At 43.7% G+C, this 25,280-nt stretch overlaps 1 protein-coding gene across 12 annotated transcripts in view; it reads right to left on the bottom strand.

The window, feature by feature from the left end:
* myo18ab (myosin XVIIIA b) overlaps window positions 1–25,280 on the bottom strand; it is a 149,984-nt gene that overhangs the window by 96,475 nt on the left and 28,229 nt on the right. For 3 of the 12 annotated variants that reach the window (XM_084065300.1, XM_084065290.1, XM_084065294.1), the window contains exons 1-9: window positions 14,792–14,926; window positions 11,503–11,567; window positions 10,792–10,826; window positions 6,619–8,349; window positions 5,440–5,532; window positions 5,074–5,136; window positions 2,432–2,497; window positions 1,254–1,341; window positions 449–555 (exon numbers count right to left, since the gene is read on the bottom strand). In XM_084065300.1, coding sequence (XP_083921426.1) covers window positions 449–555; window positions 1,254–1,341; window positions 2,432–2,497; window positions 5,074–5,136; window positions 5,440–5,532; window positions 6,619–8,349; window positions 10,792–10,826; window positions 11,503–11,539 — 2,220 coding nt within the window. In that variant the 5' untranslated portion in view covers window positions 11,540–11,567; window positions 14,792–14,926. Of the gene's footprint in view, window positions 1–448; window positions 556–1,253; window positions 1,342–2,431; window positions 2,498–5,073; window positions 5,137–5,439; window positions 5,533–6,618; window positions 8,350–10,791; window positions 10,827–11,502; window positions 11,568–14,791; window positions 14,927–15,430; window positions 15,507–25,280 lie in introns of those variants that run through there. The other 9 variants (XM_084065291.1, XM_084065298.1, XM_084065299.1 and 6 more) reach the window with 7 other exon arrangements.

Below are 25,280 nucleotides of genomic sequence, written 5' to 3'. Positions count from 1 at the left end.
GATGGCTCAGCAACGGCAGGCGCCACCAGCCTGCCGGCTGAATCCGCCCGCACCTGTTCACCTCTGCCCTCTCCTCCAGACATATCCCATGATGCCCAGCGGCTGTCAGTGTCCTCAGTGGCCATCTGTGGCTGCCTGACCGCCTGCTCCGGGCATGCTCAGACAGATTGGAGTGGCAGGTGCACAGGGTCCCCTCTCACCCTTTCCCTTTCCCCTCCCTCCTTCCCTGTACTCTATTTACACACCAGTCTCCTCCTATAAACCTGGTCCTGTAGCACTACTTTCAAACCTCTGCGATGACAAAACATGACTCATCGTCTTTGAAAGCTGACTTTACTTCATGGATTCACTCAAACATGCACACACAATATTGAGGTAAATGATGAGCTACATCGGACAGATTAAAGTGCAACGTTGTTTACTCCACACAGCACAACACTCTGCCTACCTTCTCCACATCATCCTCATCAACATCCAGTAACGACCCATCATGTTCCAGTCGGATTTTCACTTTGCCCTCCGGCAGGGAGCCAGCCTCTGTCTTCACCACAGTGGCTGGACAGAGACACAGGACAGGAAAAGTGTTGAGTAGATTAATTATAATGGCCACACATTTCTGACAAGCCACCCACTTTAATTCTTGTGCTGGGAGATCAAAGTAGCAAAAGTATTGTGCCTGTCACAGTTTAAAAAACAAACAAAGAAGAATAAATTGACCCATAAGGGATAAATGCCAGCTCAAAATTGTAGATCTTAAGATCAATCAATTATTGCATTGACTTGTAGGAAGCGGATCCAACATTGAGGAACCGGGATCGGTTCCATCACATTTGCAACCGTTTCTGGAACTGGTTTTATCACGCTGTCAGAGCTGGTATGTGGACTTCACGTCTGCTATACGAATTACAATACCGGTGGTTCTCAAACTTGTTTATTTCAAAGGACCACCATTGAGTGTGTAGAAATGGAACCAAATGGACCTGTAAGGGTCGATTTGGTTCCATTTGTACACTCTCGGAGTTACAGACCTGTAAGGGTCTATTTGGAACCACCTGTAGGAATCGTTAAATGGAACCCTTTAAGGAATCGGACCAGAATCGTTAAGGAACCGGAATCGTTAAAATCCTTAAGGATCCCAACCCTACTTGTGATGAATAGAAATTGTAGTGTGGATACTGTAGGAATGACACGTGTCGAGGCAGAATTTCCCAATGTCTGAAGAAACCACTTCTGTTAAATAAATAAAAACTCACCGAGGGAGAAACCATCTTTGTGGACAAGCCAGACTTTCTCTGAGCCGTACCATGCTTGCTCTGCGGCAATCTGCTCCTCAGTCTTCACCTGGTGGGGAGAAAACACAAACCTAAGTCAGGTTAAGTGTTAAAGGAAACACTTGATGTGATGAAGGGCCTGGACCACTCGGTCCAGTAGCAGTCAGCAAACATCGGCTGGCGTTCAGGGCAATCACCACATACACACAGACTGCAACTCCCACCTGACTCGTCTCCATGTGGTTTTACTTCATCCAACAACACATGCATTTGAACAAAATGGTCCTGGGTTACCAAGCTGGCCAATTTGAACATCTGATACCAACAAAGGTTTTGAGGGAAGTGTCTATCAATAGGGTGAACAACATGCATTGCAGTGGTTGAAGGGTGCACATAAGACGTTTCGATAATGGATTCACAGTGGAGAGTAGCTTGGCGTAATAGGAGAGATTGCGTGGAGATGTTTCATCAAACCACACTGCGCTGTGTTGCCCTCTGTGACCCTCCCACAGCTTCTCACCGTCCACTATGTGCATTGCATGCTGCCTTCAGGGGTGATGTGATGATGAGTGCCTTACTGTGTGTGCAAGTGTGTGCAAGAGTGAAAGAGCGCTAGAGACGGGGAGAGATCTGGAAGTCGACATGAAATGTCGGTAAACCAAGATGAGCCACGGTGTTTCGTACCAATCTAACAAACCACAAAGGCTGGGTGAGGTGGGCTGCATGAGTGAGAGGTTACACACTAAAACAACACTAGCACACAAACACAACACCAGGGATCAACTTGGTTCAGTGCATACGCCAGGGAAATTAAAATATGAGTATGAAGAAAATACATTTGTAAAGAAAATTATTAATGCATTAATGAGTGGTCATTTGGGAATTTTGTCATCCATTAACAAAAATAGACTGTACAGTAATCCACATATAAATCCAAACAGGCATCAGTGAAATCATACAATTAATCACACAGTGCAATCTGATGCAGGAGTGGAGGAGAACGGCATTTCACTCCACAAGCACAGCGAGAGTCACTAGTAAACAACACAGCACTCCACGGGTGGTGGGGTGGGTGCGGGGGTGACGGGGAGGTGAGGCATGGGGGGAGGCGGGGGGAGGGGGGGGGGGCGGATTGCACGCAGGCACAGCACAGGCCAGACCTTAGGTTGCTGGGCTGCAGCGTGGGATGCCTGAAGTAGGGCTACAGGGTCCTCTTCCACTGCTCCCTGGTGATTGGCCAGCATGAGGAGGAGGTGGGGTGGGGGTCAAAGGTCACAGTTAAACACGAGCAACACATATATATATATATGAATAGCACTACAACAAAAAGGGAAAATATTGTGTTATCGGCATATATGATGACTTTGTCACTGGCTGCAGGGTGGAGAGAATGGTTAGGCCTATGACGATTTACATGCTTAGTCTTTTCAAGCAAACCTGCAGGAAAGAAATCCGGTTTACAGTAGAGCCGCTATTGTCCATGGCAGGAGTGGACAAGATAAGTGGTCAAGGATAATGTTGATTACTATGACCATTATGATATTAGGACTAGTGATGCCTAAAACTGTAAATCAATCAATTTTGAGTCAGTGTGGCTTTAAATGTTTCTAAAACGTTTGAGGCCAAAATGAAGTTACCAATGAAGAATGGAGTCTATGTCTGTGAGGTAATACTGACACAGGACCATCACAGACAGATGAGAGATCTGACATCATCAACTGGCAAGCATAAATCATCAACGGCCACACATTGGTCTGATTGTATACAGTACGAGCCCTGAGACCAGATGCACCAGGCTCACCATCTACTGTCATTCATTCACACAGACAACACCTACTCGGTGCAACAAATTATGCAACCGCCATTTTACAGAGCGGAACCATTCTAGTTCCCATGCAAAACAGGGCAATGCAAAGCTCATGCAGTTCTTTTGTGGGGTTGTCTTTAAATCAGTTTCACTTTCCACCCCGATGCGTCACACATTTACAGGTTGAGTCATGGGCAACAAAAGAAACGCTGACAAAGCCAAGTAAAATAAAATAAAATAATGCTGTTGTCAGAGAAACACAACCAGTTCATATCATACCCCACGGAGCAAATCAAAAAGAAAATGCTTCACAAATAACACATTTCTGAAGAGACAAGCAGGGAAAACAGATGTAGAAAAAGTTAGAATAAGAGTCCAGGCCTTACGATCCAGCACGTCACACGAGCACAAACTCCAGCCAGTACGCCCTGGGAGGGGCCGGGCGGCCGATGTACCTGAAGGGGTACTGGGGACTCAGAGTCAGGGGCCGCGGGGGGAGGGGCTGTGATGGAGGCAGACGCACTGACTACCGGCTCCAGCTAGCCACACAACCAGTCAAAGTGAGACAGCCACAGCCAGAAGCAACGTGAGCCAAGAGATGGAGAGACAGAGAGAGAGACAGGTTGATGGAGGGCAAATAGGGCGCGAAGCAAGATGAGAAACTTAACAGGAGACATTGGATGAAGAATCCAGTATAAATGTACAGTATATAGAGAGCAACATGGATAACAGACATTGAGAATGTCTACGAAATCTTTGAGGTTTAGGACCCTGTTTATTGGTAGCACAGAGCAGCCTAGCATGTATATTTCAATTACTAGTGGCCAAAACCTCAGTAGTATAGAATGCAGTGTGTGTGTGTGTGTGTGTGTGTGTGTGTGTGTGTGTGTGTGTGTGTGTGGGGGGGGGGGGGGGGCACTGTTAATTGAAAAGACTAAATCACCTCCAGACAGATAATTAATGAGCTACCAACCCAACGGGTCCCGTTTAAATTAATTTGGGAGGCTGGTGGTTATTAAGGTCCCGAGTGATGTTGGGAGATTGTGTAAGTGATACAAGAACAAAGAGAGAGAGAGCGAGAGAGAGAGAAAGAGAGAGCGAGAGAGCGAGAGAGAGAGAGAGAGAACGTGAGCTACAATCTTGGCTAAGATAGTCTCCCGTAGCTTGACGATCAGAGATCTCCACCTAATCAATTTGGAGATGCAAAAAATAACTGAGAACCAATGCAAAGACTTTAGGGTGGTTCTTCATACTGGGACACAGTGAGACAGTATCAGGATTGGTTTCCAAAGCAGTAGGCAGGTTTGTTAGCGGAAGTTCTCTATGCTGTTCTAGCCCCTGCATTGAATTTAGATTTCCCAAGATATCTGCCTACCGTTCCCCAGTAACGGTAGGCATATCTGCCTACCGTTCCCCAGTAACGGTAGGCATATCTGCCTACCGTTCGTCCGATCGTCTGGCTACACAAGACTAGGCAAAGATGATGAAGTAGAGGAACGGGGGAAGCAAGAGAGAAGAACAGAAAAAGGGACAGAAAGTGAGACAGAATGAGAGACGAAGAACAACAGAGAAAGTATGAGAGAATGAAGGAATTATAGATGGGGCATCAGGTCACATTGACAGACCACCTGTTCTCCCCCCCCCCCCCTCCATTCAGAAAAGCAAGCCACTTGTGTGTTTGGAGCCCCCCGAACACCTTCTTTGCCGAGTGCAAGCCTAAATACAGACTGCTTAACACAGCATGACAGGAATGGTGGCTAATGGTAACAGCCTACTGGGAGGAGCCTCGGAGGGCTTAATGGTTATACTGTAGATGACATGTTAGGGGGGCTGCAAACACCCTTGCCGCGGAAGTCAAGGTATCTACAACAGTGGTGGTGGAAGAATGTACAGTAGATGAGGGGGGGGGAGAGAGAGAGAGAGAGAGAGAGAGAGACAGACAGACAGATGTTGAGTCAACTTAAGTGATGACCACACAGACAGCAGGGTAATTACAGGAGCAGCGAAGATCCTCATCAGCCGCCTCTGAGCTTCCTCTGTAGGACTGAGTGGCGCCTCCTACAGGCCAGAGCAACAGGTTGAGTGACAGCTCCCACACACAAAGCACGTAACAGAAAGCAAGGCTCTACAATACAGTATGTCTATGGGTACCAGAATCAGTAGAATCAAGCCTCTAAGGCTACGCTCAACTTTTCAAACATCCCGTTAGTTATCATAGTGATGTAATAACACACTATGATGTTCTAGATAACGGGCATACCGACTCTACTCGAGTTATCGCTGCACTCACAAACACAAATCCAGCTCATTGCATTAAAACCCATGCATGGTTGGTTAGAGTAGATTCACACACAAACACACCTTTTGTGTTATGTTGGGAGTGCTCTTTAAGGATACCTCCACAGTAGTGGGCCTCTTAATGGGAGTGGAGCAAACGCCAGCGGGTACTTTCACCTTTATAGTTTATACAACACATACACACACGTCCCAGAAACACATTCAACATCACAAGAAGAAACCAGCAAAAACCATACACACATAATTACCAGTACCAGGTCAAAAATATAGCATGCAGAAAGAAGTCAAAACACACCATGCACTGTGGTAATGGGCAAAACCTCAGAGTCAAGGAACATCAAATGTCATCCAAGTCAAAGTGTGGCACAGCAAAACTAACCGTAACAACAAGCCACAGAGAAGAGGATGCGGTTGAACCCTAGCCGAAAACGTACAGAACTAGTGTGGCAGTGAAAGCAAACATGTGTTGAAGTTAAACCATAAACAAAAACACAGTGAGGTCTGTAATTGAGGAATCTCTGTGAGAGGCCGGGAGGAAAGAAATCCTTTTTTACCATACTGTATGTGCCATCTGGTAAGTTTCTGCGTCTGGCCATGGCAGCTACAGGGCCCGCTTTTAACTCTTATCCCCCAATACAGAGCCACCTTCAGTAATTGGCTCTACTCCTACTGACTAGCTTCAGTAAACAAGACTTGTGAGGTGCATTCTGTCGTGGGGTCTTGCTGGCTGATAGCAGAGAGAAAAACAGCTATAGAACTCCTTGTTTGTTTTGTTGGCAAACGTCTATGCCACGGATAGCGTCTCAGAGGAAAAGGTTGTGAGGGAGAAGAGCTGCATGAGATAACGCCTCAAACCTCAGGAGAAGTTCGGAAATAGAGAGAAAGGAAAGGGGGAAGGAAGGGAGAAAGACAGAGACAGAATAATTAACAAAGAAAGAGAGAAAGAGAGAGTGGGGAAAAGCAGTTCATCTGAGAGGAAAAAACTAATCATAATGTAGTCTCAACAACTCTCTGATCTGAGAATTAATTGCGAAGATTGCTGGGGATCTTACTAGTGCCATAGTGATTTGGAAGTAATTTGGCTTCATGGAAAATTGGTGGCTTTACAGACAATTGTTAGTGAAAACAAGTGGTGAGTGAAAAAACACCAATGCAGTTATATTCCACACATTTACAAACTGCGACTGAGCACAATGGTTTGCACAGGAGTGCCAAAAAACGTGCATGCTGAGGGAATGGTACCTCTTGTTTCTTCACCACAGGTTGTTTTGAAGTGGGGATGAATCCTGGAGGGGGAGACAGGGGGCTAACCTTGGCAAGGGGAGGAACAAAGCCCGCGGGAGGGGAGAGAGGGGACGATTTGCGGGCTGGGATGAAGCCTGGTGGGGGGGAAAGGAGGGAGGATCTGGGGGCTGGACTGGCTGTGGTGGTGGATGTAGCACCAGAAGTGGAACCAGAAGCAGATGATGAAGTGGTGGATTTGACTCCAACAGTGGAACTGGAGGCAGGTGTGGGAGAGGTGGATTTGACTCCAACAGTGGAACCGGAGGCAGGTGTGGGAGTGGTGGATTTGACTCCAGCAGTGGAACCCGAGGCAGGTGTGGGAGTGGTGGATTTGACTCGAGCAGTGAAACTGGAGCCAGGTGTGGGAGTGGTGGATATGACTCCAACAGTGGAACTGGAGGCAGGTGCAGTAGTGATGGGTTTCACTCCAACAGTGGAACTGGAGGCAGGTACAGCAGTGGTGGGTTTCACTCCAACAGTGGAACTGGAGGCAGGTGCAGTAGTGATAAGTTTCACTCCAACAGTGGAACTGGAGGCAGGTGCAGCAGTGGTGGGTTTGACTCCGACAGTGGAACTGGAGGCAGGTGCAGCAGTGGTGGGTTTGACTCCGACAGTGGAACTGGAGGCAGGTGCAGCAGTGGTGGGTTTGACTCCGACAGTGGAACTGGAGGCAGGTGCAGCAGTGGTGGGTTTGGGGCCAGGTATGAAGGCAGGAGGTGGAGACATGGGTGTAGGTTTTGGTGCTGGAATGAAACCTGCTGGTGGTGCAAGGGTTGAGGGCTTGGGGGCTGGGACAAAGCCAGCAGGACGGGGTATAGGCTTGGCTTGAGTGAATTTGGAAGGTGCTGCAGTTGAGTTGGCAGCAGAATTTGAGGTGGGGGTCTCAGGCACCACAGACGACCTGACCTCATGCTTTGTTGCTGGAACTGCATTTATGGAATTGGACTTGACCTCATCTGGTTTGGGGACAGCCTTTTCCTCAGTCTTCTCTTCTTTGGTCTCTGCTGGCTCAATCTTTTCTGCTGGCTCGTCCTTGCGTATTCGAGGACGGAGATCCCTTGGCCTGCCCCTGTCCCTGCCCATAAGACTGGACAAACCCAACGAAATGTCATCTTTCTCCTCTGTTTTGATGGTGTCATGCTTGAAAGAGAACGATGACATTTTGTGTCCCTTGAACATGGATGCTGGTGTGGGGACTGGTTTGGGTGGTTCAGGAGCGGGTTTGGCAGGCTCTGGGGCCTTGGTTAAGGTTTGTGTATGTACAGTGGCTTCCTCCTCCTCTGTGGGTTGAACCTTCCTGACCACACGCCGTACCAACTTCACCACCTTCTTGCGAGTCAGGCCCTGGTCATCTGTAACATCTGGCTGGTTGGCACTCGCTAGCTTGACATCACCATTGGAGCCACCATTTACTGCACTCCCATTCATGGTACCATACGGCTTGCTGCCACCATTCATGACAGGCTCAGGGCTTATGGAAGCTTGCCGTGCCACCATCCTTGATGTGGGCTCAGGACTTTTGAAGCGCTCTGGCACTTGAAAGGGGAGCCTAACCTTAGGTGGAGAGGGACTTCTGACCCGGGCTGTGGGCTCTGTGGGTGGAGGACTTTTTGTCCGGAACAGCCCCCTGCCAGGGTCCAGAGCTGGCACTGACTGGGCACGGCTGTACATGGCTGTATCATTGTCTGACTACTCGCATAGAAAGAAAGAGGAAAGAAAGAGGAGGAATGAGGCGAGGGGGCATGAGGCAGTCAGTGAAAAACAATTTGATGAGAAATGATAAAGTAACAGAGGAGTATTATGAAAAATGTGGAATATTTTATCCAATGTACAATATTTGTAAACACGCGTGGTGCGTCTTTTGCAATTACAACAACATCATCAATCATGCTTGACAGTGCGCTGCACAGGTCGATCTTTACACTTTACACTGTGGTTAGGCTGAATGTGTCTTTGCCTACCAAGAGTTATCTTGCCCATGCATTATTAAAAGCGACAGAGCGCAACCTGATATCCTTGCTATCTCGGGGGAACTATCGGCTGTAATGCAGACATCAGAGTTTCTTAATAAAACATTGTGGGCCCCTGAGCCTTGTCCAAAAGATCACATTACTACTAGCAGAGAACTTCACAGTTCTAAAGCTTACTCAGGCCGGGAATCCCATAGTGGAGTCACCTCACAGTCCTTCTGTATTACATAACAAATTCTAAACACCATGTCAACAATGCAGACCAATACATCACTGAATGTCATTAACCACTAAAGCCCTTTCATACTTTTCAAAATTTAATTTGATCCGCTATTTTCACACAATTCCATGTGTATAGCCTATAATGACATGCCCAAAATAGGGATGCCATGTTGAAAGTGGTTAAGGGTATAACAATAACTCCTGTCAGCTGCCTACACAATGTAGACAAAACAGCGATTGTAGGTAGAACAACCTACAGTCGGACTTGCATAGCTCTGCTCAACTCTGACTGGGCTGGACAGTCGGCCAGTACAGTAGTGGTCAGACAGCTGCTTAGCACATGCCTATCTGCCTCCTCAAATAGCACTGAAATAGCACACAGTGGGTTTATTTGAGGAGGAGTGGTGGAGGGAAGTTTGCAGTGAGATAGCATAAGTGTTTAGGAGAGCTGACACAGACTAACTCAACGCATAACTAACTATAGCTCTAAATGACTGCCGGCTTCAGCAATGTACAACAATGTACGTACACCCAAACACACACTATTTCCTCAGTGTGCCGTGGGCACAAAGTTCTCTATGCTTCTCAAACCTGTATTAATGACATAGTTATGTCCCAAAGAATCAATGGCTATCACCATCTACCTAAAGGTGCTGTTGTGACAGACAGCAGTCCTAAATCCCAGATTAGACCTAATCTTGACAAACAAACCAAATTCAAACTAATGAGGCTGAACCTCTTCAACCTCTCAGATCAGTGATCACCTGGTTCAATAATGATTTATCTTCCCTCTATTGGGTACAGTACTGTAGCTCCATGGCTCTTATAAGAGACGGGGGGCGCTACCTAGAAGCTCTGTACGGTTAATATCGTAGGAAGAAGCCTGTGTCTTAAAGCCTGACTGAAAGAGGACAACGTAATGGAATTCACAGCCTTGATAGATTTCTTAATGAATCGCAAGGTAGAGTAATCACTCATCTAAACTCACACAAATACAACTGACACACTGTCAAATTTGGAGAGTTAATTTAACTGTTTAAGTGTACAAATTAACCCTTATAGGTAATGTTCTTAACTACAAACAAAACTAAACTAAACTGCATGCACAACACACCCAGAGCTAGTAGACGCACAAAATATCTTTGCAAGCCCTCGGGCCAAGCAGAGAGATGGTGCACTTCTTCTCATTGTACAATGCAAAGCTACAGATTACACCCCCTCCCCTCCCCCCAATAACAAAACCATCATCATTTTCTGAACCAATTACACTATTTAGAAAGCAATTACAGAGGCCGCACACCGCACTATCCCTAAGGCCTTTTGTTGTGAAATTAAAAAGGGTAAGTGTCTGTGACACTGCATCCACAGCATAGAAATTAGTTTGCTCATCAACTTTGGGGCTTTTGTTCAAATCAGTTGGTTAATGAGAAAGTTTATGCTTTGACAAGGAAAGCACTTTTTGGTATTACAGTATAAATCCAATGCAGAAACTTCTGAATAGGCATGGAACAAACTTAACAGTGGCAGAACACAACTCTCTCCACTATTTAAAACAACAGGTGGGTTGGTCTATTGAGGAAGAAGCAAGGACACGCAGTACTGCCAAGAACCAGGCTAGTAGACGCAGCCCTAATTTTCTTCCACCTATCTACAAAGTTGTCCCTTTTTTGGTCCAATGTGACCTGACAAGAGAGCTGCATGTGCGAATAATTATCAGTTCTGCCAAGGGGAGGAGACAGCAGATATCTGGGTTATGTTATCCACAAGATAGCCTAAGACTTGGGCTGTAGCCGAAGGGACATGAGACAGTTGGTGTTGACAGCCATGCCTGTCCTCCTGACTCCAATGCCAAGAAACCTGTGATCCTGAGTGAGTGAAGCCTTATTCCATTAAACTCTAGTAAGTGTAGTTAGTGCGCCACTCTGAGAAAGAGACTTACACTTTTACTGCCTGGCTTGGAATCGTCTTTGACCTATAGTATTCATGTGGAAAGAGAACATGGATGAAAATCTGCAGACTTATCTAAAAACGTACAGCAAACAACACCATGCTGATGAAAAACCATGCAAGACAGGTGAAATATACTTTAAGTGATCCGTTGCTGGAGAATTTAAATTAATCTTTCTCTCGTTATCATTACACAAACAAACATATATATTGCCTTGTGGCAAGAAAACTAATGCTATGAGAAATATCTTTTTTACCATTTACCATCTATATTTCTCTTTTATTTTCAGCAGAGGGAGAAATATTGTTGCAGATGTACAGTGAGTAAGTGTTGCTGTTCTAAAACTGGCAGTCTTTCAAAATGAAATCAAATGCCATTTTGGCTGTGAGCACTCTCCCAGAATAACAGTTCTGAAGCACCATCACCAGGCTTCATTTTATGTATTCTAAGGCACTTTTCTGTTAACTGACTTAATAGTAATAAATAATAAACAACCCTAGTGTTCATTCTTAGTGTGCAATTCAAAGGTCACAAAATTAAAATATCTATAAAAGCCAAGTATTCTCTGTCCAACTGGAGATGTTATACATGCAAAGGCCATGTTATTCCATGACACAGACATAACTGCCCTTAAAACCACACACGTGCAGTGTTAACTTTGTTAAGAGAATGCTCTGTGGAACATCAAAACTACACTTCCCTTTTGTTCCCAGAAGGAAAAGCGTGATGAGAATGCCATCTTGGCTGCTCTGATGTCATGGGCTGGGCTGGATGGGGGTGAGGAGGAGGAGGGGGAAGGGGAAGAGGAGGTCAGAAAGAATAGAGGAAGTACAGGAAGGGAAAAGGGTAGACAAACAAACAAGTATACAAAGATGAGGTTCTCCACACAACAGCCCAAAATAGTTGGTTCTTGGAGTATATGGACCAACAGTAGTAGAAGAGTATGGAAGCCCAGTGGCTGGTGAGATGAACAAAGTCTAGGAGATAGAGAGAGAGAGGCAGGAGGGATAGGATTTAAAAACCAAGGTGAAAATGATCGCATGCACCACAAAATAAACAAACACAACAAAGTGAAACGTTCATAGAATAGGAAATCCAGTCTTCACAGGCAGTAACTGGGCTACTGCAAGAACCCTGCAAGGAGGACTAATGACCCTTTGGGCTAGGTGCCGTATGAGGTCTCTGTCCTCATTACATTTGACTAGTATCTTGTGTGCCAACTAGGATAAGCCTGGGCTCTGCCTGAAGCCATGCCCAGGCACCATGCTTGGTGGTTGGGTAAGACAAGCAGCTACAATGCTAATCACCCTCCAGAACAAACAGCTTTACTGGGGGTCAAATCATATCCTGTCCTGGCTCATCCACAGGAAAACATTATTTTGTGTGTGTGCGTGCATGTGTGCATGTGTGTGAGTGAGAGAGAGAAACATTACAGGAGGATGTGTCAAAGAGTGAGAGCTAGAAGGAGCTACAAACAATATGTGTCTGTCTGTCTGTCTGTCCGTGCGTGCGTGCGTGCGTGCCTGTGTTGTGTTTGTATGTGGAATATCAGTGGACATTGAACTCGGACACTGACGAGCAGGTTTATTTCTGGAGGAGATACATGAAGGAGTGTGGCTCAGGGTCGACAGGGCCAGTTCAACACACCAAGTAGGAATGAAATGTAGGCCATCGAGATGTACACAAACAAATAACCTGTGTCAGTTATTCAAATTTGGAAAGCTACACCCCAAGACCTTCCAAGTGTGCTCAATCTATGAAAACAGATTTGTCGGTAGCCAGCAAGAAGGCAATAACCAGGAAATGGCCGGACAAAAAAACACCAACGAGGGGGGAGTGGATAGTCATTGTACAGAACATATACGAAATGGAGAAACTCACATACTCTGTAAGACTCTGTATGGATACATTTTATAAATACTGGTTAAAATGGATATTATATATGAAAATGGATATTCTGTGAAGGATCTTTATATGGATGTGGGTGTTCGAATATATATAAATATATATCTGTATGTAGGTATGAGTATGTGAATCTGTGTTATGTGTGGAGGTATATTACTTGAATCATATTTTATATTATATACTTTTTTGTATCTTTTATTTATTTTATTTTATTTCTGTATGTATGTAAAATTATTTTTGATCTTATTTTCTTTTTCTGCAATATTTGGAGGCCTGTTCACCATGCTGTTAGAATTAGGGGTGAATCATTGGAATATCTGCTGGCAAACTACCATGGACTTTACCATCAAGGAGAAACAGACTGAGAACTTTCAGAAAAAGACTGAAGTTGCTTTAGATTATAGGATCCCTCTCCTCTGGACTGAATAGCCCACAACATAATGACTGTTAAAAATACTTGAAATGTATTAACTTAATGTAATGATGCCCAAAATGACCTGCCTGTTCTAAAAACGAAAAAGAATAAAAAGTAAAAAAACAAGCAAAAAAACAGATTTGTCAAGCGACTTCTTCATAGTCAAGGAAACAATAGCAGGTTCCCAATTAGCCTAGATATTAAAAAAACTGGATATCTCTTTGAAAGCTTTTCAATATCTTCTGATGTGTAAAAACAGACAGACATAAATAGAAGTAACACAGTCATTCAAACATCTTAAGAACTGCTTTCCATTCAGTCATGCACAAACAAAGAAGGGTCATGGTTGGGCTTGTAAACCTGAATATAGTATGGTGACACGTTCTGGCAAACGTTGCTCAGCCACTCATTTTGGGAGCGCACCAGTACAAGAGAACCCAAAATGTATGAGCGAATCAATACACAACAGCTTTAAAAAGCACTCTAACCCAAAGTCTTATGATATTGGACAATTCAGTCAATAATTCTGAGTGTGAAAAACTCTCCCCTACGGCTACAAAATGCAGAAATCGTTCTGTTCACAACTACAAAAAGAATTGCTCCACTATGCTGTTTGATATAACAGCAGTGAGTGTCATTCAAATCTCTAGTTTCGTAGTTTTAACAAGGGCTTCCTCATGTGCACAAATATATAGACTGAACCATCCAGATTCACAGGCAATACAAATTGATTATGTCGCGTAGACAGTCACTTCAATGTACACCATGAAAAAAAGTCTTTCAGCTTTGACACCTTATCTGACATTATGTTGCAGGTTGAAATCGTATACTAGATGCATTATTCAGCAACAATAGTTAACACTTATCACACAAACTAGTATCTAGTAATAGTCATACCCATTTTGCTAACCAGCTAACATGAACATAGAATCTAGAATTTGTGTGATGCAGATTCGATGTAAATCACTTTTAAATCTTAAGTTTGGTTTGTTATCTAGCCTTGAGATTTGGTAGCCTAACAGCTTCCAAGTTGACTTGCACATTACTGTAAGAAAGGAAATTCTATGATGAGAGCAGAGGTGAAAACCGACAACCACATATTCTGTGAGCGTAGATGTTACATCTCTAAACCTCACCCTGACTGTGGTTGCCCCCCCCCCCCCCACACACACACACACACACACACACAAAAGGAAGTCTGCTTGCCCATGGATGGCACTTCACACAGGAAATAAGCAGCTGTTTCTTTATGTATACATGCTGACTGTCACTTCGGTTATATCCATAACTGAATCTTCTATATGATACAATACTTCTTTGTCATTTAACTAAGTGAAAAGAGCAATGAGCTGCCACTACACTGAATGTGACACAAATCCAACATTTTCAATAGCATTACAGTTACAATCTACTTTTAGAACAGTAGTTGCTGAACGATCCACAAATGCTATTAGCTAGCATAGCATAGCTTATCTCAGCTAGAACAAAAGTGAAGTTGGCCAAGCAAAGTGGCAGAGCTAGCAGGCCCGTCAGCTAACTGTGGTCAGCACTATAAATAGTGGTACCGGCTGTGGGACCTGGAGGCCGCACAGATTCTCATATACTTTCCAGGGAAGGCTCCCTCTTCTCCTCAAAAAACAAAAAGATAATCCCAATTTCTGTGCTGTATACCTGCGTTCTTCTATTCCGAGGACTGGCTGTCAAAGTAGGAATTCCAAAAGTCCCGTATTCCAAATTAATCCCGAAATATTGCAGAAGGGGTTTGAAGCCAGACCAAAGTGTGTGAGAGAGAGCCGGACAGCCGGCAGAAACTCCTGTGTGACACACACACACACAAACTTAGTGTGTGAATTTGCCAGAAGACGGGCCGAGGAGAGGGATGGGGGTTCTGATAGGCTGGCTATTCCTGACAGGTGACAGAGAGAGATGTGGGTTGGGACAGCTGTCCTGATACAAGGGTCCTGGGCTTGGGCTAAAAATAGACGAGCCCACCCCCACCCCCCCATTGCCCGTGCTCAGTAACCCCACCCGTGTCTGTTTTACCACTGAGGCCCCCCCACCCCCAGGAATTTTCCCAGCAGTCACACTCCATCACTCTCTGCAGTTGCTCTGTCACCGCAGCTGCTCCTGGTGTGTGTGTGTGTGTGTGTGTGTGTGTGTGTGTGTGTGTGTGTGTGTGTGTGTGTGTCAAACAGGCTACGTCAACAACTATTCAGCTTCTTTGCCACACATCACTTTAGTAAGGATCGGTGTTATGACTCCACTGAAGCAAAACTGCTTCAATGGAGGCTTCTGCTGTTGGTAACGTACCTGATTTAGAAGACCTCTGTGCAGTTTTGTGTGGGCTGACAGTTGCATTGTTGTTGAGTGCATGAGTGTTGACAGCAGGGAATGGAAGACAGAAAGGCAGAGGTAGAGGGAGGCGACAACGAAAAACAGAAGTGCAGTAATATCAGAGAACAGGAAATGGTGTGTGAGAGCAAGCGTGTGTGAGCTTGGTACGACACATGCGCTGTGAAAATTAAGATGAAATTGAGTTGTTAGGAAATTGTGGCGGTACAACAGATGGCACAAGAGCGCACTCCTAGCCCTCAAGCTTAACAGCATCATCCCTGCAGACCACCATTAACTGCACATGTGCTGTACCTCTGGATCTTACAAAAGATATACAAGTCATGATGACATATTATCCTCGTATCTTCATCCTCACTGTCTGAACCAGAAACTGGAACTGGGGGAAAATGGCTAGTAGATTGTTCTTTAGTAAAGCAATAAAGCAGCAGCCAATAGGGCACCGTATTGTCTTGTTAATATGTGATTTGACTACCTTTATACATATTACTGCAAACTAAGATAAGAACTACACATACACAGTAAACAATAAAATAAAGCTATAGGCTACTTAACATGACACATCTGCCAAGCATGTGTATCACAGCAGATTGTCTTAGTGGAGGGACAAAGAGTTAGTGAATTACCTGTCCAATGAGTTTCTTGAACCCATTAAGACCTGGAACGCATCTGTGTCACTTAAGATTTCTTTGGCTATTCAAAAATAGCAGATATACAAGCTCATGGCAGAAAACATTTTTAATTATCGCCTCAGGTCTTAATGGGTTAATGTGTTATGTCGCAATGTGCTAGTGTAAATGCTAATGATAACATTGAAATCCTGCAACACGCTCAGTCATGACTCCCAAGCAAAACACTGAGTACAGTTATTCATGGCGAGGCTATTACAATAGCCACCCACAGAAGAACATGTCTCCAGGCTGCAAATGTAAACTCTGTATTTAAGCTAGGGCAGTGTTAACAATGCACCAGTACACCAGAATATTTAGAAATACCAAAAGGTATGATTTTCTATTCAAGAAATATAGGAGCGCTGTATGGGTCTGTAATTATGTCCAACTGGAATCAAATACTCTTTGGAGAGATAAGCTGTTGAGGCAAAAAAACGAACTAAACAAACAAAAGCAAAACAAAAAACACCAGGGTGACCGACGGGCCTCAGCTCAACAAGCCTTCCTTAGGTCCACTCGTTGTGCCTTGACTTGGATCCTTATTTGAGTTCACCTAAGGACTTGACATCTTGTTTTTCTAATAAGGAAAGGAATTTAAACTCTTTGCTTATGATTTTCAAAGTAAAAATACAGACACTACTCTTTCTAATGGACTTAACTGATAGTGTGATGCTGTATTGAGGTGGTGTACTGTGCAAAGCACATGACACCAATTTGCAATTTAGGCATTTAGCAGACACTCTAATCCAGAGCAATTTACAGTACGAGTGTCAGATCAGTGTGAATAGCACTAACGCTAGTCAACAAACAGGGTAAATCGGTCACATAACAAGTTGAGTGCAAAGAAAACAATTGGGTGCTTCACGTAAACATCACACTTAGCATCTGTCTAAACAACATTGCATCTAATTAACATTCTTAGCATTTGAATGAAAGTATTACAGCAGGGAACATAGCGAAGAGAAAACTTATTTGAGGTAGAAAAGGATAATTAGATGGTCACTTCCTAGCTAATCAATTAAATATGACTAGATATGGAATTATAAAGAATATATATAAAGTTTGCGTTCCGATTACTTCTTCCAACTGCAAAATCAGTTTATTAACCAACCACATGATTTTATTCAACCATCAGTCTGCCACCACAGCTTGCCTTGCACATCATGGCAACAAGTGTCATGGGGTCCTTCCAGCAAGTTATGCTAAATCTATGAAAGAAAGACGCTTATTTCTATTATTCTATGGGCCATAAATAAATATTTAAACCCAGCAAAACTTCTCTAAGTAGGGGCGTCCGGGTGGCGCAGGGGTACCACCCACCCCATGGGGACTGGGGTTTGCATCCATATGGATTATGCCCTCCTGGTGAAACTCCTTCCAGTCAGGTGAAAGAACATGTCTGGCAATTCCATGTGTATCAGAGGAGACATGTGGTTATCTACACTCTGTCTACACCCAAGACCAACAGAGACTATAAACATGTGGGGATTTGGCATAACAATGAAAAAGAGAGAATTATTTTTAAAGATCACCATTAAAAAAGACTTGCCTGGGCTAATTGCATGTTAGACACACAGCTCGTTAATGTTAGACATGCTACAATGACTTCCATTACCAGCAGCTCAGCTTTTAAAATGTCTATGTAAAAAAACGTGTAAAAAAACTTTAATTTTACACAAATACCATCATATACCGTATGCCTCGGTGAAATGTCAAGAAGTAATGACGTTATGAAAAACTAGATACAACACAAGCCTTCCTAAAATTCCAGTCGGCAGTTACAATTCCATGTTTTGCCACTAGAGGTCACCCTTTCCTCTCCCACCACCGCTGATGAATCTCACTTCTCTTTATTGGCCAGAAGAGGGAGCCAGCAGACTGATAAATTATCTACATTGCAGCATTAGGAACACAGTGACCACACAAAGCCTCCATTATTTACCAATGTGGGCTGACTGCCACCACTTTCCAGGGGGAACACCATAGTGATGTAGATCATGTGCAGCAACCAAACTGTAAAATGAATGGGCGACTTGTGACACTATGACATTAGAAGTGGCTTCATACCAATTGACATTAGGGAGGGGCAGAGAGGGACTGGGAGGAGGAGGAATGGGTGCAGATGGCTTGTGGACAGGCGGGGTCGACTCGGGAAGCAGACCAGAGACTAGCTTGAATAAGAGGGTGTGGTGATGAGGGGTAAGATGAGAAAATACAGTGACGTAACATTAGGCCTATGCTGTGTCTAGTCACCTTTATTTATATGTAGTACATTTAACAACAACGGCATTTGAGTCAGATGACAAAAAAACACAACCATAATTAAATCATAATCCATAAAAGCAAGACTTTAAAACACATAAAGAACACATAAACACAAACAAAAATCGAAAAGTTAAGAGAGATGAAAGAGAATAAAACAATAAGCAATGTTGTAAGAGGATATTACAAATAAATGACATGAAATCCTCTAAGTGGATATGACAAACAAAAACAATGGGGCAACCTCAGACTGAACTAAAAGCAAGAGGGGAAAAAAATTTGAATCAATTGTCAAAAGGTGAGACAGGACTAATTTGAGTTCATGAGTGTTCTTTAACATGTACTGTAAACCGGTATGTCTGTTAAACATGTCATCTGTGAAACGTGTGTGTGTGTGTGTGTGTGTGTGTGTGTGTGTGTGTGTGTGTGTGTGTGTGTGTGTGTGTGTGTGTGTGTGTGTGTGTGTGTGTGTGTGTGTGTGTGTGTGTGTGTGTGTGCGCGCTATAAATAGAGTACAAGAGCCCTACCTCTGTACATGCTGTGGGTTTGAGGAAAAATGAATGGTATGAAAGGTGGTGTTATCCAGGAGCAATTTGTGCTGACTCAGTCATAACCACAGAGCCGTGTGATGTCTGCCATCACACCAAACGCAATCTTATAGCAGACACACAGGGACAAAAATATTGCATTTGCCAACACAGAAGTACAGTAAAGGTATGAAAGCTTACGTTGGAGGATGTGAATTTTGAATGCAGAGCGAGAAGAATGAAAGCAGCTTTCCCAGGCTAATGTAATCTATCTATGCTTTCAATCCAATCACATCAGATCAACACTAATCATTTCAGGGATGATGGGGACTGGGGAGGTAATAGTGGGACTGCCAATCCTAAACCCTCGTGCTATTTTTCCTGTTACAAGAGACTACACTTATACATTTTCACAGGGGTTTGGCTTGGGTGCAGCCTTTGGTGTTAAAAACCTGCGTGGCAAGAGCTTTCAGTCACACTTTACAAAGCAGGCTTATATCTACCACCCAGAAGTTATAGCTCAGTGAAAGTTCCCCAGATCCCTGACAAACTGGACTTTACAAACCAAAGTCCATCTAGAGCCTACACACACACCAACCGAGGTCGGTGGAAGTACTCAGAGCTCGCTCACGGCTGGTTCCAGTCCATCACCACTGGCCATTCCAGACAAGACCAGTCGACTGGGCGGAAATGGCAGGAGCCCTCCTGTGGACTTCAAAGACCCTGTCTGGATATGGAGGCTCCTGCTAAAGTTGCACAATAACCTCCATTCTGAGAAGTCTATTAACTGACTGTGCTATAAACTGGGTCAGAATGTGTGTGTTTATGTGTGTTCAAGGGTAACGGAGACCAGATAACATACCAATCGCCTGTCTGTCTGTCTGTCTATCTGTCTGTCTGTCTGTCTGTCTGTCTGTATGTCTGCCCTATGTCACGGGTCTGGACTAATCCTGCATGAAGGCATTGAATCAGACAGTAGATTAAAGAGAAGGGGGGAAATTGGGTTTCTATAAAATAATGCAATCCCTTCAGAAATCTGTCATCATCTGCATCTATCAAGTATCAGTTCGTCTCACATGGTTTTTCTGCAGAGTTTGCCACTCAAGATACAATACAGCAATACTGATAGTGAGACATAATTAACATAATTAACACACCCCCTTAGGAGTTGCTGTCTAAATGAGGCGAGAACTGATGTGTTTATTGCTGATTGTGCGGTAGTTATGTTACAGTAGCTATGTTGTTGTTGTTGCTGCTGTATACACAGTATGTCAGGGCTCCACGTTGAGGCTGGCTACAAAAAATGTCTGATGACCAGTGAACTGGGTTGATGGTCTGGCGTCTCCACTGAGAACATCAATCTCTTTTTACGTGAGACATAAAACATCTGAGAACTCAAGAATGCAGAGCGCTTGCTTGACTGATGGTCACTGTGCTCCTGTCTAACAAAACACAGTCTCCATGTGTGAGCTGAATAGAGATCATTTAAATGGAGTAGATACAGGCTTTAAGCAAAGTAGAGGAGAGCAGACAGGTTTTAAATGGAATAGACTGCCTTTAGACAGAGTAGAAGCAGACGTTTAAACAGTGGAGACAGGCTTCACTTTAAACAGGGTAGAAACAGACTTTAAACAGGAATAGGCTTTAAACTGAGTAGAGATAGGCTTTAAACTGAGTAGAGACAGGCTTTAAACTGAGTAGAGACAGGCTCACATGTGATGGGGTTTAAACTGAGTAGAGACAGGCTTTAAACTGAGTAGAGACAGGCTCACATGTGATAGGGTTTAAACTGAGTAGAGATAGGCTTTAAACTGAGTAGAGATAGGCTTTAAACTGAGTAGAGACAGGCTTTAAACTGAGTAGAGACAGGCTCACATGTGATAGGGTTTAAACTGAGTAGAGATAGGCTTTAAACTGAGTAGAGACAGGCTTTAAACTGAGTAGAGATAGGCTTTAAACTGAGTAGAGATAGGCTTTAAACTGAGTAGAGACAGGCTTTAAACTGAGTAGAGACAGGCTCACTAAAACAAGGCAGGCATCAGCACAACTACATGTGGAAACATAAAAGTAAACATATTGTTTTTTAAATGTATTTTATTACTAGGTCACAGGCAGTTATTTTTTGTTTTTGGAGAGTGTGTGTGTGTGTGTGTGTGTGTGTGTGTGTGTGTGTGTGTGTGTGTGTGTGTGTGTGTGTGTGTGTGTGTGTGTGTGTGTGTGTACGTGTGTGTGTGTGTGTGTGTGTGTGTGTGTGTGTGTGTACGTGTGTACGTGTGTGTGTGTGTGTGTGTACGTGTGTGTGTGTGTGTGTGTGTGTGTGTGTGTGTGTGTGTGTGTGTGTGTGTGTGTGTGTGTGTGTACGTACTGTATGTGTGCTCAGCCAATCTTGCAAACTACTAGGTGGATCAGCATAATATTGCTGGACTGAATATGAATTAAATTAATTGATATAACGAATCACAAAGTCACACAACATTAGGTCTCATTCACCAACCATTCTTAAGAATACATATGTTCTTAAGACCTGCTTACGCAGAGATTCAAAGATTCTCTGACATTCACCAATGTTTTCTTGGTAAGAACAGAATCTATGCACACTTACAGTACAGTAAGAGCACACTTTAGCAGTAAGCACATTCGAGTGTTGACATGTTTGCACAAAAATGTGTTCCTTGCATTTTCTTCAATTCTACAGTTGTATAATCTGTTCAACCCATGCAATTCAAGAACAGCAGTTCGACAAATGTAAATAACTGAGGTATTGTCACTATCCATGCAAGAAAATGTGTATTATTACCACTAGCAATAGGAGTGTTATAAGTAAACTGTCATTTTGCTAACCACTTAGCGGTTTCAAAGATCCCATATGGGACCGGCTGTGTACTGTACCGCTGGCCATATACTGATATCATCACCCACAGGAATAGTACAGTGGGCCTGAGCTCTAGACTTCAACCATGACTAACTAAATCCTGTATTTGAGGTTTCAGGCCCTAAGCACTTAAAACCCCTGCAACCTACCAACTGATGCTGAAAGTAAGTGTAGAGATAATTTAAAGTGTTCTACAGAGCATGCATACACACATATTTGTATTTATTTCCTACCTTTCTACAGTGCATGGCTTTAAGTTACCCCCAAACCCTGTAAGGATAGGCCTATATGCAATGGATACTCCAAATGCACACAGTATCCACTATCCACACTATTGTTGGGTTAAATTATTATAATTATTTCAATTACAATTATAACTATTTACTTTATTATACCTGAACCACTAGCAAAAATCACATATCTTGTACAAGACGAGAAAGCAGCACTCATCTGCCAGTGGATATATGCCATTACTAAAGGGGTTTATTTGGGGCATGCCGGCAGGGGACAGGATAGTGCGTCGACCACAAAAATGATCGACCACATAATTACAACGTCCCCAGATCGGTTCTGGTTGGAGACCTATATTGCATGTCCTTCACTCCTCTCTGCCTTGAATTCTCTCACTACTGCCCTGTCTAAATAAAGATTAAAAAGGGAGTTACAAGACACAATAGGGCTGGACAATATCTTGATATTATGACTAGATATCATCTGGGATTTTGGTTATCGTATTAGTCTTTTCCTTGTTTTAATCACCCAATTTTATAATTCAGAAATAGTCATTTTTCAAAATGTTTGCAAAATTAAAAACAAGTTTTATATTATCGTGACAATACGATATCATCACAACATCGATAGAGGTATTTGGTCAAAGATAGCTAAATTTGATTTAGTCCATACAGCCAAGCCCACAAGACCACAACAAATACATCAGCAGTACCTTGGGACGGAGGAGTCCATGTTGGTAGCAGACTGGAGGATAAATGCAACCATCTCCACTACACCTGTGTATTCCCATCCAGTCACCCACCACTGACATAGCAGTCTTCTGGGAGAACCAGCTGACCAGCTCTCTGACCAAGACAAGACAATGTAACATTCTCTTTCATCCCAACCACTCCCAGTGCAGAGCGCACACACACACACACACACACACACACACACACACACACACACACACACACACACACACACACACACACACACACACACACACACACACACACACACACACACACACACACACACACACACACACACACACACACACACACACACACACACACACACACAGCCTTGGAAACGTTAAGTTCCAGGATGTACAGGAGGTCTGTCATTGGTTCTTAGAGGGTTCAACTGTCTGTGCCCATGTACTGCAGGCCTAGTGATGTGTGCAGTCTAGCGAGTAAATGTCTCTGCGTCTCTACAGCTCAACATCTGACATGATGACAGCGATCCTGTTAAGGATGGACAGATTGGGGACGAGGACAGAAACACACTGAAACACAATTGAAAATTCATAGTATATTAAGACTCATACAGTATGCATCTAGTTTGGAGGGGGTACATTCGGCCAATAGCTACCCAGCGCAGGCACTAATGAATTCTCCCATCACCACTAATATTATATACATTGATATAGGATGTGGCGTGTGCATGCATGTGTACAAATCATGAGAGAGCTCAAATGCATATAGCATATAAAGGCATGTATACAGTATAAATCGGGCAAATCAGAAACAGCCTAAATTAGGTTATCCAGTATTTTTCCACACTTCCCTCCTGCGTGACTTTCGTATTGTACTGGCTCAACTAGTTGGAACTTTGGGCGTAGGCGCCAACCTCCGCAATGTGCTTGCGCCAAGCTCTGCACACCCCACTGTGGCTGCCACTTACAGCAAGCTGTATCGATTCCACTGCTGTGTGTCCAACTTCCAAACCCATCAACTACGCTGTCGATAAACATTAATGTGACCACCCTCAAACTAGCGGCCAAAAGCCGGCCATGGTGTACTAAAGCACACTTCCATTGGCACTGTCCCATTGTCTGGTCCGCTGGGCTTATTCAGAAGACAGAGAAGATATGCAGCATCACAGGGTACCGTACATAGAGACACTGACACTGATACAGCAGAGGCACACAGTAGCTGCCAATGTGACTTCTCTGAACGTGGCTAAACCCATAAAGACTGACAGTAGATCACAGTTAATAATGGAGGCAGTGAGAAAGTGAGAGGAGGGGGAGATAGGGTCTAATAACAGCATGGCTTCTGTGTGAATTTCTGATGTCATATTGCTGACAGCATATTGATGATGTCGGTCGTGAAAAAAATGTGAAGTAATGCGGACGGATGGACAGACAAAAGGACGGACGGAAATCTGAGGGACATACACATGGACCATCGCTCTTCGAGACAGCGACCCCACCTAACCCGGGAAGTAATTTATGCACAGAAACTTGCACGTTCGGTGCACATTTGTAATGTATTAAAATGGTAAAATGTACTATTTGTAATCATTTTTAGATTTCATCCATTCTGTTGAAAAAGAAAAAAAAATGTAATTACCCCAAATAATTTTGCGACCCTACCGTCAGTGTCCCACGACCCCAACTTTGGGAACCCCTGCTATAGACTATAGAATATACATAGATTTAGAAAAGTACAAAAGAAAGAAAAAATGAGACAGGCTCCTTTTGAGAGTTCTATTGTGCCACCTGTCCAGCTGCAGTAACTAATCCCTACCTTGCCCCTATACTCAACATCCAAGTCTAGACTGGCTATCACAGCACTGCATCACACAGACCCGCAACACTAAACAATGGCATCCTGAGGCCTAGCAGCATTGCTCAACAACACAGCGGTTAGCACACCAACACATCCATCACACCTTGCAGATGTTGCCCAACAGCCTGCTGTACTGCTGTCTAATGAGGGCCTACGCTGAACCTGCTGGGAACCTGTAATCAACACAGTAACTGGCGCACCATGTGCACAATGTTTCAACTATGTACACACACACACACACACACACTATAAAGTCAATTATCAGTCATTTACATGGAATCCTTAAATCCATAGGACGGTAGGACCCCTTGCATCGCACAAGTTATGGAGGCAGCCGGTGTGTGTGTGTTAGGGGTGTGCCGATACACTAATTTCACCAAACGATACGATACGATATTTGGCTCACAACTTCGATACGATATCGATACGCACTTTTTTTATTATGAAAATATATGGGGGAGGAAAAAAGTAAATGCAAACAAATAATTCTGTTTTTGCATTATTCAGACATGCAAACTTGTAGCTTTTCAGCTACAATAGCTGTTTTCAATCCAAATAGGGCAATAGTGTGACACCTGACCCGAAAAAACTACATGTTGTCACCCTTTTCACCTCGGGGCTGTTTGCATGCCTGATTATAATGATTGTAATTTATTTTATTTTTTTTTCCAAGACAATATTTTTTCC

This window comes from Gymnoscopelus microlampas (genome assembly GCF_963454915.1).
Source record: "Gymnoscopelus microlampas genome assembly, chromosome: 8".
Classification (NCBI taxonomy): domain Eukaryota; kingdom Metazoa; phylum Chordata; class Actinopteri; order Myctophiformes; family Myctophidae; genus Gymnoscopelus; species Gymnoscopelus microlampas.
Note: the sequence above shows the minus strand (reverse complement) of the source record. Positions and strands in the feature narration are given on the sequence as shown.